Raw genomic sequence first — 12,623 nt, forward strand, 5'->3', positions numbered from 1 at the left:
TGCCTTTTAATATTTGACATCTCTTCCTCTTTATTACCATCTCACACAGCCCTTATAGTCCAGCCGGAACGAGCCCATTAGTCTCTGACAAATAACTTGTGTCGTTTGGTGAAAAAAAGTTGCAGAAGTTTGGCTGCAACTTCATCTCCAGCCTTGGTTCTGTTTGTGGCTTCACTCTCCTCTAGGCAAAGCATCCAGCCCCAGGCAGAACCTCCTCAAGTCCCCATTCCCTCATGCCACTTGCCGCTGCATCCGCAGAGCCATTTTACACTAACCGCTTAGAACCAATGGGGTTTGAGATGGGTCATCAAAGGGGATATCTGGTCCGTAACTCGAGGGTGAGAACTGAATGTGAGCCATGGCCTCGAGAAGCTTTGCTCACTTTCACTCACTCTCCAGGGACCCCTGGCACCACCACCACCATAGGAACGAGCCTGGGCTAGCCTGTTGGAGCGTGAGAGACCACGTGGAGCAGAAATGAGCTGCCCCAGATGAGACATTTAGAACGGCCAGTCTCTGCCAATATCAGCCAGGCCTGACCTAGATCTGCTGAGTGTAGCCCAAACTGCCAAACCAGAGTCACAGTCTAAATAAGTGCTCATAGCAGCATTGTTTACAATAGCAAAATGGTGGCAGCAACCCAAGCGTCCATCAAAGGATGAATGGTTAAACAGTATGTGGTATCTACATACAGTGGAATATTAGCCAGCCTTAAAAAGGAGGGAAATCCTGATGCATGCTACCATGTGGGTGAACCTGAAGGACATTATGCTAGGTGAAATAAAGCCACTCACAGAAGGACAAATATTGCATAATTCCACTTATAAGAGGGTCTAAAATAGTCAACTCACAGAGACAGAAAGTAGAATGGTGGTTGCCGGGGCTGGGTGGAGGGGAGGTGGGGAGTGGTTGTTTAATGGGTGTGGAGTTTCCGTTCGTGAAAATGAAAAGGACTCCAGAGGATTGCCCAATAGTGTGAATATACTTAACACTACTGAACTGGACACTTTAAAATGGGTATATCTTACCACAACTAAAAAAAAAAAAAAAAAAAAATTAGCCTCAAACTGAACTAGCAAAGGTGAAACCAACACAGGGAAAGTTCCCTGAGCACTTGAGTCCATCATCTATTCATGCCTTGTGTATCAGTTAGCTCTTGCTGCTTAACAAACAATTCTAAAATTCAGTGACTTAAAATTGAGTGTTTTAACAACAGCCACTTATTTAGATTGTGATCCTGGTTTGGCAGTTTGGACTACACTCAGCCAATCTAGGTCAGGCCTGGCTGATATTGGCAGAGACTGGCTGGTCTAAATGTCTCATCTGGGACAGCTCATTTCTGCCCCATGTGGTCTCTCATGCTCCAACAGGCTAGCCCAGGCTCGTTCCTATGGCGGTGGTGGTGCCAGGGGTCCCTGGAGAGTGAGTGAAAGCGAGCAAAGCTTCTTGAGGCGGTGGCTCACATTTTCACAGGGTCACTTCCACCACATTCTGTAGTCCAAAGCAAATCACAAAGCCAGCCAAGATTCAAAGGGTAGGGAAGTCATCTCCACCTCTTGACGGGGGAAGCTACAAAGAATATTTGCCGTCCATCACACCAGCTATATATATATATATGCCAGGCCCTGTGCTGAGTGTCAAAGATAAAAATATAAATAAAACACAGTCTAGTGCAGGAGGCAGACATGTAAATAAATAATTACAACTCCTAGTATCTATAAACAAGTGAGCACAGGTTGCTCTGCCAGCCTCCAGAGGAGGGCGGAGGGCAGGGGTTGTGGGAGGAAGAGAGGAAGGAGGCAAAGAGGCCCAGGACAAAATAACACTTTCCCTGGTGGTGAAGGATAAATACTGCTTGGCCAGATGGAGGAAGGGGAGGGAAGATCCAGGCGGAGGGGACGGAGACTTGGACTGGGGACATGTGTGGGGTGCAAGGAGGCTTCACTGGGGAGCAAAGGGCTCCCTGGGAGTGAAGGAGGAGCTGAGGGAACAGGGAGACCTCCCAGAGGGCCGTGCTGCCCCTTCAGCCCCGAAGGATTTGTGTGGCCAGTGGCTGTGAGGAGCTGCAGTGTGGAGGTGGCCTGGAGGGGGACAGGCTGGAAACAGGGAGACATCCTCAGAGGCTGTTGGAGTGACTCGAGTGAAAGATGAGGGCAGCTCACTCAGGGTGCTGGAGGGCCTAGGGCAGGAGAGGCTGGATCCTGAGAATTCTAGCAGGTAAAAAGATGGGACTTGGTGTGATGAGGGGTGGGAGGAGTCTGGGGAAGGCCTGCGGATTGTGGGCGGTGGACACTCCACGGGAAGAGGAGCTCCATGCTGGGCGCTGAGTCGAGCATCCTAGGCATGCAGGAGGAAGTGGGGAAAGGGGCGAAGAGGCCTGGGACAAAAATGTGAGCATGGGAAAGCCACTTCCGTGAGCAAGGCCAGGGTGTGCAGTCCCACAGACGTAGGCGGGCATCCCACTCAAAGCCGAGGAGACCCAAAAACAACCTCTGGGGCCGACCAACAGGGACGGATGTTGAGGCCAAGTCTTCACCCCACCTGGTAGGCTCAGCTGCCAGGACTCCACTCGCCAGACCCCACCGAGCCTCCATCCCGGGAGGGCCATGGGGCCTCTAGGCCATCTTCTGCAGAATCCTGGAGCAGCAGAATAGCGCAGGGTGCCAGATGCTTCTGGAAGTCCACTCGGAAGACCCAGCCCCGAGGCCTGCAAACCTCCCACACCTGAGAACAGGCCATGTTGTTGGAAGGTCTCCCCAGACCCCACAGCACCCCCACACACCTCACTTGGAAGCTCCTCAGAGATCAGGGAGTGTCCTTTGCCAAAACATGGGGCAAGGAGGAGGGCAGCCTGTGCCCAGCAGGTCCTGGTATCCCCTTGTGGATTCTGGGTCTGCCCCCCGACAGGCACAGCCTGAGAGCCCGAGCGCCTGCTTCGCCGGCCAGGCAGGCAGTGGGCAGCAGCCCGCACACACCAGCTGATCGATACTTGGAATGCACTTGGGGCCTGCTGGGAATCCCCTGGTGAGCACTTTCATAAATTGAAAAATTCTTCTGAAAGTGAATAATCTTCCCCAACTATTAAATCCAGATTTCCACCAAGTGAGATTCAGAAAGAGCAGAAAGCACCTACATTAGCATGAGGACACCTGAACCTCCAAGCGCCTTCCAGGTCTGGCTCCAGAATTTCTGGAGCAGCAGGTGTCACGGCCGGGGCTGGGGCTTTAGATAGAATCATCGCCAGGACCTCGATTTGAAGGGAAGGACTTCAGAAACCCTCAGGATGCCTCAGGCCCAGAAAGATTAGGCATTTTGTGCTGTTGTGTTTTCCAGGCCCCTAAGCACTGATTAACTCAGCAGGCATGTGGGGCCACATCTGTCACTCTCTGCAGCGTGACACCCAGGCAGCTACCAAGCAGGTGTCTCTGCCCTTCTGTGCTAGAGGAAACGGAGGCCCAGAAAGCTGGGGTGGCTGGCCCAGGGTCACACACCAATTAGTGGCAATGCTGGAACAAGAACCAGGATCCAGGTCTTCAGAATCCCAGTCCAGAATTCTGTCCCTTCCCCTACCGCTTCACTCAAAAAGGTGATGTCATCTACCTGGCTCCTGGTTTGGGCATTAATTCAGCTGGTGACTCTTTCTGGAGATGCGTGTGAGCGCGGCAGCTGAGCCTTATCCAGCCTGGCCCTGCAACTGGCCCTGTGCTGTCTCCCCTGCACCTGGGCTGTGTGCAGGCGCCGCCGGGCTCTCTGCCTTGTCTCCAGCCCAGGCCTCTGTCCACCGCCTCCTACCCCATCCCCCGGGTGTCCCACAGGGCCCGCCCCACAATTGATCTTCTTGTTTCCTCCCTTCCTGATGTCCCACCACCATCCCCTCCAAAAACCTGTTAGTGGTCTCCATGCCTACCCCTCCCCACTTCCTTCCTGAACTGAGCCCCATGGAGTCCACACACTCCTGTGTCTCTGTCTTGCTGCTGCTGTGTAATTCCGGCCTTCTCACCTCTCCCTGGGAAAGACCATCACCATCAGCAGCACCGCACACTCCCACCCGGTTAGCGCTCCCTGTGTGCCCGCCACATGTTGTCTCATGGAACCTTCAACAAGTATGGACCCTGAGGCTCTGAGGATGTGGGTCCCCTTTCCCAAGGTCACAGAGCTGATAGGAGGCCCAGTGCAGGTTCACCCTCAGGTCTGGCTTCGAGGCTCAACTCTCTGCACCGTGCTATCTTGCCTCCCACTGGCCTCCCAAGCCACCCCCCATCCTGCCTCTGTGTGGATTTGTCTGAAACCCAAGTCTAACCTCGCCACTTCCTGTCCAGAATCCCCTGTGGCTCCCTGGTGCCCCAGGATGAAGCTGCAGCTCCCAGGCAAGACTGTTGCGATCTGGCCCCGCCCACCGCCTCATTGTGTTCCCTGTTGCCCACGGCCCTTTTGTCCACCTGCACCTGCCCCCTCGTGCTCCTGCACCCTCCCACACCCTCCTGCGCCCTCCCGCTGGTGCTCTGAGCCTGTTGGTCTCTGTCTGTAGCTCCCACCCCCCTTGCTCCGGGTCTGAGCTCGCCCCATGTAGATCCTTCCTGAAGTCCCAGCCAGAGCCACCTTCCGCACCCCTGGAGATGCTCTACTGTGACTCCAGACTCAGCGTGACTTGGGGTTGGCGGGGTCAGTGATTTGGCCTTGCCCATGGCTCCCAGAAGGCAGGGCCTCCAACCCCGCTCCCCGAACATGCATGCGGCATGTTCTCCAGGAGCCCCTCCCACCGTCTTCCTTGGTCTTCAGCAGAGCCCAGTGTGTCCTCACCAAAAAGGGCCTGCCTGGCAATCAGGGAGCAGAAGCAGGATCCTCACTCCCCATTTTACAGATGCAGAAGTAGAGGCTCAGAGAGGCAAAGGGTCTCGGCCAAGTGTAAGAAGCAGGGCTGGGGCCAGGTAGGAAGGAGTCCTGGCGGGCAGCCAGCCCCAGCCCATGTGGACAGCAACAACCAATGAGGCTGGAGCAGGGGCGATGGCCGGGGGGCTGGGGAGCAGGGCTCAGTCCGCTCTGCAGGCCACCCTCTCCCACACACCTGCCAAGGGAAATCGCCTGGCCTGAAGACAGTCTAGGTCATTCTGGCCCAAGGATCAGGGCCTCTGACGTGCAGCTACCAGCAACATTAAGGGCAGGCTTTGCCCAGGGGATCCTGGGGGCAGGCAGATGAGGCAAGGCTGTGGGGAGCAGTGGTCAACTGAAGGCCCTAACTTTTGCCATTGAAAGAGAGTGTGCAACCCCAACAGGGTGGCTGGCAGGCTCTTCCCTCCTTCTCCTTTCTAAGCCTTGGGGTGGGTCTGGGAGAAGCTTCTGACATCCCCAGGTCTGGAGCCCATGGGCCTGGGCACTGTCTGTGCCAGCCCCAGGTCCAAGACACCGGGCACAGGTAGGTGTGCAGCAGAGTGGGAGCCTCCGAGGCAACTTCCTAGGATCTGCTGGGCTGTAAAGCAGGCTCTGCCCAATGTCAAAGCCCCAGGAGAGGGTGGGTGTCCTGAGAGACTCGCCTGGGACATGGGAGGAGGTGCAGAGGGTCCCTGTCCCTTGCTTGCTTGCTTTCCCGAAAAGTCCCCACAAGTGTGAAATAGAAGGAGGTGCTTGCCAGGCCTCCCATGGCCCCCTCCTTTCTCGGAGTCTCCTCCCACGCCACGGCTGTGAGTGTCTAACATAAGGGACGCTGTTTTTGCAGGTTTTGTGGTTGTGATTCCTTTGAACCATATCCAGCCCATCTTACATCACAGTGCCATGCTTGACTTGGTCTCCAATACATCGGCACCCATTGGCATTTGGAGAACTTGCTCCGTAGTTATTTGACAGTTTTTAGTTGTCTGTGATAATGTATTCTCTATGTTTCCAATCGTCAGTATGGGAATCTCTCCCCCAACCTTTCAATTTCTGGGTTTGATTTTTTTGTATCATATTTGGTTTTTTTGCTTTTTGAAGTTGTGATTCCTTTGGTTATTAGCCCCTCCCAGTGGCTGCTTGTTTATGCATTATGTTTGTGACTTCTTTTGACTGTCAGTGTTGAGCCAGTCTTGCCAAGAAACAATATCAAGTATTTCCTATTTCTCTACTTCTTGAAAAAAGAAAAATAACTTTTTTTAATTAAAAAAAAAAAAAAAAACTCTTAATGGGAACCTGGCCCTGTCTGTCTTCTCTGTTCTGCAGAAATGTTGAAGGAATTGAACCAGCAACGCAGAGCGAAAGCGTTTACAGACCTGAAAATTGTTGTTGAAGGCAGAGAGTTTGAAGTCCATCAAAATGTTCTAGCTTCCTGCAGCTTGTATTTCAAGGACCTGATTCAAAGGTTTGCCTTCCTTCCAGCTGTGGTCGGGTCTGTTCCTTTGTAGGACGCTTTTGTGTCGCTTTTCTCTTCCCCTCTCTTGCAGGTTCCTGAAGCGTGACTCCCTGTCACAGAGCCAGTAGCCATCTCTCCTCCTCCTCCTCCTCCTCCTTCCCAGTACCCTCTCACACACAGCCTCAGAGCAGCCACTGCGCCCAGCACCCACCCCCACCCACAGCTTTGCTGGTCACCAGGGACCTCTGCCAGCAGTAGACAACACCGCGCCCCACCCCTGAGATCCCAGGTTCTCAGTGGCTCACAAGCTGTCCCTGAGATTAGGGGGGACTGTAGGCTCCATTTTAAGGGATCACAGCACACTGCCCCCACTGGGCCAGAGCAGGATCCCCAGTGCCATCGTCCCTGCTGTCGGTGGGTGACTAATGCCAGGAAAGCGCATCGGCCAGGCCGTCCCTGCTGAGGAGCACAAGGTGCCCCCGGGGCCGCGTTTCCCCAGCCCAAGTTGGGGAGAAGAGACTTGTAGCAAAGCCTGGGCCACACTGCATGTCTGATCCTTGTGCACTGAGCCTAAACCGGCACTGTGGAGCATAGACCAGGTGTGTCCTAAACACGGTCTCTCTCAACCCTTGCTCCCTCCCTCCTGCCCTCTGCCCTGGCTATTTCTACCTGAATGAGTCTTATTGGTGCATGAGCATCTTTTTTTTTTTTCCTCCATTATGTTGATTTTTTAATTTGTCTGCTTCATACCTTTGCAAAGAAGTCAGGGGCCACCTTCCAGCTCCGTAGTAAGGGAGAGCAGCCAAGGGGCCAGCCCAGGGTAACGCTCACGTTTCTCTCAGCCCTCAGCAGATTAACGCCGCTGCTCCTCTTGCCTTGCAGCCTCTCCGGGGCAGACGCTGAGCCGGGACTGTGCTCAGAGGGAGGACAGGACCTCTGCATCCCAATGCCGTGTTTGGACTTGCCAACTAACCCCGGAGTGACTGTGTTTTGTTTCAGGATGGATCCCTGGCTGGCATCTCCTCTCCGATCCGGCCTTTCACATAGAGCCCAGCTGCCCTGTGGGCAGGCTCTGCCTGGCCACATGCTGGCCCTCAGCCTTGCAGGAAGGGGCAGGCTCTTTGGGACTTCCCTTCTCATGGACACCTCGGGTCTCCTGCCCCCGGTGCTTGGGCTCTCTCTGTCCAAGCACAGGGGTTAGGGGCATGTGGTCTGGGGTTAAGGGACATGTCTAGTGGCCTCACCAGGCCGGGGAGGACTTTGTGCTGCCACTCTTGACAAACCCTGGACAGCAGGGGCCTGCATCTGGCTGCCAGATCATGGATGATCGTCCTAGGGTCTTGGGCCTGGCTCCAAACCAGCTAGAGAGGACAGAAAGGGGGCAGGTCAGTGCTGAGCGGCAGCCTAAGTCCCCAGCTAGAACGTGGTGGGCGAGAGGAGCACGGGGCCCTCGGATTGGCTTTCAGAGACCATACATTGAAAGCCAGACTTGCACACATCAGAGAAGAGCACGTGCTAGGAGGGAACCCAAAGTAGTGAAGGCTTCTTGGGCTGAGAAGAGGGAGGAAGAGCATTCCAGGCCGGGGGTGGGGCATGAGTGGGGTGGGGCAGCTGGCCCTCCCAGAGGGGGCTACGCTGGGGCAGGCAAACCCTGACCCCATGCTAGGACCTGGGCATGGTCTGAGGTGGGTAACTTCAAGAGCAGTGGGGAGGGGACGCCCACCTGAAGGAAGGAGAACAGTAGGACGTTTCTCGGTGGCCCTCATCAGAAAGGATGGGGCTGGAGGAGAGAGGACATCCCCACCTTGGCAGGTAGGAGACCTGGGTCCTACACCTGACTCTGCCACTTGTCTTACGACCTCAGACTTGTCACGTCCTCTCCTATACCCTGGGCTTTCTCATCTATAAATCAGGAAATTGGTTCAAGTGATGCCCAGGTCTCCTTGCAGCTCTGACACCTCAGGGTGATGGGCAGATGGAAAGGCAAGCACCAGGACCCAAGAAGGTGAGGTGTCACGGACATCAGAGGTCACAGGGAGGAGAGCAGGTCCACAGTCCAGTGTCGGGAGAGCTGGGGAGATGAGCAGTTGACCATCTGGTGTGTCAAGCTGAGCAGCCTGACAGACGCCCAGGTCCCCAGGTTGGGCCACCTGTAGGCAGCCAGGTACATGGATCTGAACCCAGAGAGGTCTGAGGTTTGTAGAGACGGGGCTGGGGGGCCTTCAGCCTACAGGAGGGTCACACAGGAAAAAGGAGGGGAAGCCAAAGCCAAGCCCAGGGTGCCCTGTGGCTGAAAGTCGCCGTGTTCGTTTGCAGCCACAGAGCACACATGACCATTGGTGCTGATAAGTGCCAACAAGTGCCTTCTCGGGAGGAAAGCCAAGTCTTCACAGGAAGATGGTTTCCTTTCCTGCTGTGTAAAATAATAGAGAATTTCACATTCTTGGTGGTCGAGAGAGAAGCTGACGGAACCATGTCTTTTCAGTCCCCTTCACATCCGTGACCCTGGAGACTTACTGTGCAGTGGCCAGATTGGCCCAGCGCAGAGCCATGGCCCTGCCCTTTGACCCCAAGCAGTGGCTCCCCGCTCAGACAGCTGCACTCTTGTAAGGGGAGGGAGTAGGGACCTTCTCTGGGACCTCTGTCCTGGTGCAGACCTCCGTGGGGATCAACATTGGCCCTCCCTGGGTGAGCCCTGCCAGGGGCAGGTGATCCCTCCCTGCTGTCCCTGCATCCCCAGGTCTGGAGGCTCAGGCTAGACTCCCACCACCAGCCTGGGACAGGTGACGTGTCCACCACTCCAGCCCCAGGGAGGACAATGACCCAGCACCCGAGCCTGGCAAGGACAGTGCCTGCCAGAGCCAGTCCCAGTGCAGATGCCCTGCCCCGGAGCCACAGGACAGAATGTGGAAATTCAAGTCACTCACTGGCTCGTCACTCAGCAAACACACAGGAGCCCCTCCTGGGGCCGGGGCTCACACCAAACACCAGCCGAGCCCATAGTCTGGTGGGGACACGCTGCAGACAGGCAAGGAAATGAGCGGAGACGATGCTTCAGAGACTCGTGGGCCAAGGGCCTGGCTGTGGGGGAGGGTTATTCAGAGAGGCTCCTTGGAGAGGTGGCGTCTGATGTGGGTTATGAAGAATGGGCATCGGCCGGGCAGACAAGTGGGGAAGAGCAAGGTCGAAAGGCGGAAGGGAGTCTCAGGTCCCACGGGTGACTCCACGTTGCTGCAGGGCCAGGCATGAGGGTGGCTTGCAGGGGACGCAGCTGGAGGGAGGCTGGACCTGGGTCACAGGAGCCTGGGGGTGTTGCGACCAGATGTGTGTTTTGTAAAGATGACAGACCGTGAGCGGGAGAGCTGGGTCTCAGTGTCCTCTCCCAGCCTGCGGCCGAGTCCCTTTGGGCTTGGCTGCCCCTCGTGGCCATGCGGAAGGGTCCCGGCAAAGTCCTGCCCAGAGCCCCACACCCTTCACCCTCTTCCCTGAGCATGTGTGGGTGGCAGCACCTCAGTAGAGTGGACAGATGTGGCTTGGAAGCCAGATAACGAGACTCCCATGTCCCATCTTGGATGCTGGCACAATGGCATGACCCACACCTGTTGCCAAGTTACCAAGGGTGGGCCTGAGCCACACAAATCCCCAAGACCCAGGGAGACTGGGTGCATGCCCATGCGTGTGTCCTGCAGCTGATGACATGCCCAGGCATTCATGGGCAGAGTCCTCTCTTCTGAGCAGAGCTGGGTACCAACCACCTGCCCCATGCCTGTCCCTCACCCACCACTGCCCATGGATTCCTCCCATTGCTCCAGACAGTGCCCAGTTCCAACTTGCAAAATGACATCTGATCTCTGAGGTGCGTGAGGGTGGATGAGGGCCTCCATCCTGGCGTCTGGAAGGGCATTTCTAATCCTGGATGAGTCTGTGGCTAATGGTGGGATTGCAAACATTCCAGTAGTTGGGCCTAGCCATTCCTCTGCTGAGCAGGGGCTGCATCCCGGACTCTGGCCTCTCCTGGGCACCCCCGCCCCCAGAAGGAGGTGACTCCAGGAAGCTCTGGTCCTCTGACAGACCCCATGGGGCCCGTGTGGCTGGGCAGCACCAGCCTGCCCTCACTCTACACCCCACCCCCCCTGCATCAGCTTCATAGAGAGGGTTAGTGCTGCCCGTCTGCCCTGCTGCAGTCCCTCCAAAGCCACATCATGACCTGATGGGCCAGCAGCACCCCAAGCCATTCACTCCATGGGGCCCAGTAGGACAGGACAAGAAATGGCTCAGGGCAGGGACAGAACAGCCACCTGAGGAGGATGCAGCCCCTCATCAGTGACCAGGGTCACCCATCACAGGGGTGTCCCCTCTGGGGTCCCTGCTCAGACAGAAGAGGCCTAAGGAGCACTGGGGTCCAGTCCCAAGACAGTCTGGTGTCCAGGGATATAGAGGCGCCCCCACCCCCTCACAGCTCTGCAGGCCATGCACGAAGGCCTGTGTGGATGAGAACCGTGTGTGTTGGTAAGAGGCACAGGCCTCGCCCTCTGGGGCCTCACCTCATCCTTGAACTCAGATTCTGACAGAGCCCCTATCACATTCCCCTGTGCCTCTGTGGCCATTCCCTGCAGATCATCTGCCCAGCGGCCCCCTCCACCCCACAGGTGACCCTCACAAGGGGCTAGGAGGAACAGAGCCACAGCCATGCCTTCTGTGGCCAGGGGTCCTCCTCAGTCTAGACAGCACCTGCGATGCTCCACGGCACCTGTGCCTGGTGGCCAGGACCCACTCTCTGGCTCAGACTGTGGGCAAGACAGACAGCACCCCTCAGGGCAGCCATGTGAGTCCCATCGCACCTGTCACTCAGCCATGGACTGTCCATCTGCCCAGCACCCCTCCCCACCAGGGGACTTCACGGCTCTTAGGGTCAGTGCATATATGTGCGTGTGCATGAGCTCACACATCCTGAAGTCCCCCTGGGCTCAGCCCTTCACTGGCTTAGAGCTCCTCCACCTGAGGACTCCTGGGTGGACAAGTGGGCTGGCCAGAGGTGAAGGCAGCAGTGACTGGGGGCCTCAGGAGAAAGCTGTGGCCCAGTGTGAGCTCCACAGGGCAGAAAGGGCATGCAGAGGAGAGGCCAGACGGCGGCTTATAGGAATGAAGGCCCAGGCAGCAAAGACAGGAGTACGAGATTGACTAGATGGCTCTGGGGCTGGGGGTGTTGAGGATTTCTGTGATTTCAAGTGCTCACATAGTGAATTATTTTTAAACTTAACAAAGCCACCGAGGTATGGAAATCCATCCTGACAGCAGAAGACTAGGTGTGTGAAGTCACTTTAGAAGTCACTGTGTGTTGGGGGGTTTGGAGGGGCCTCTGTGGAGCCCACACCTTGCCCCCTCTGCCTTCTGGGCTGGCCCAGGGCTTGGAGGCAGAGGCCCCTTGGGGTCCTGGTGGGATGAGCCATTGTGTGGGGAGGGCCTACTGTGGCCACACTGGGAGGGAGCCTGGACGCCGGCTCCACAGCAGGATCGCATCTCCCCCTCTCCTCCTGGCCATGCCTGTGCTGAGGCCCTGGGAGGGCGGTGCCTGACCTCAGAGAATGTCGCTCTAATGGTGGAGTTTCAGGTACTGCCACGTAGAGAAGAGTCTCGTGGGAAGGGCATTTTCCAGCCTCTGTCACAAAATCTCCACGGGAATTCAGACCTCATCTAGTTCCACCCTCTTGTTTCGCAGAAGAGGAGGCCGAGGGCCCGGGAGACCAAGGCTGCCCACCTGTGGGTGGCAGAGCCCAGGCACCCAGCGCCCCCAGCTCCCTGCCCCCTGCTCTTTCTGCCCACCCACACACCCAGCAGCTGGCCTCTCTGCGGCCAGCCTGCTGGCTTGCTGGACGCCTCGACAGCCCCACCGCCAGCCGCAGGTGCGCGCAAGGGACCCGTCACAAGCATCTTGCCCTGTGGCCTCCTCGGAAGCGAGTGAGTGGACCACAGAGGTCGTTTCCCATCCACGTGGCTGAGCCCAGCCTGAGGCAGGACCAGGCTCAGGGTGGGAAGCAGGGCTGCTCGGAGGAGCCAGGATGGGGCGGGCCAAGCCGACGGCCTGCGGAGCCACATCTGGACTCCTAACGCACGGGTGTTTTTACTCCTGCTGTCACTTATGTATCGGTGTCACTCTTGCTTCATCTTATCTGTTTCCTTCCAGGTCCGGCTTTAGGGGCAGCTGCCAGGCCTTAGGAGCCTTTGCAATGGTTTTGTATTCCTGTAGACACCAGATATAAACAGATTTATATATTTGTGTCCCTTCCCTGCTCCCCCCAGT

General features: G+C 56.6%; 2 protein-coding genes across 2 annotated transcripts in view; one reads left to right on the forward strand and one right to left on the reverse strand.

Moving 5' to 3' along the window:
- The window catches only part of KLHL29 (kelch like family member 29), a 325,784-nt gene that overhangs the window by 296,037 nt on the left and 17,124 nt on the right, over positions 1-12,623 (forward strand). The window contains exon 6 of the mRNA XM_032172350.2: positions 6,193-6,331. Coding sequence (XP_032028241.1) covers positions 6,193-6,331 — 139 coding nt within the window. The remainder of the gene's footprint in view (positions 1-6,192; positions 6,332-12,623) is intronic.
- The window catches only part of ATAD2B (ATPase family AAA domain containing 2B), a 234,062-nt gene continuing 232,917 nt past the window's right edge, over positions 11,479-12,623 (reverse strand). Inside the window, exon 29 of the transcript XR_009209482.1 lies at positions 11,479-12,563. The gene's annotated coding sequence lies outside the window, so the exon portion shown is untranslated. The remainder of the gene's footprint in view (positions 12,564-12,623) is intronic.

The sequence above is a fragment of the Hylobates moloch genome, unplaced genomic scaffold, assembly GCF_009828535.3.
Source record: "Hylobates moloch isolate HMO894 unplaced genomic scaffold, HMol_V3 SCAFFOLD_13, whole genome shotgun sequence".
Lineage (NCBI taxonomy): Eukaryota > Metazoa > Chordata > Mammalia > Primates > Hylobatidae > Hylobates > Hylobates moloch.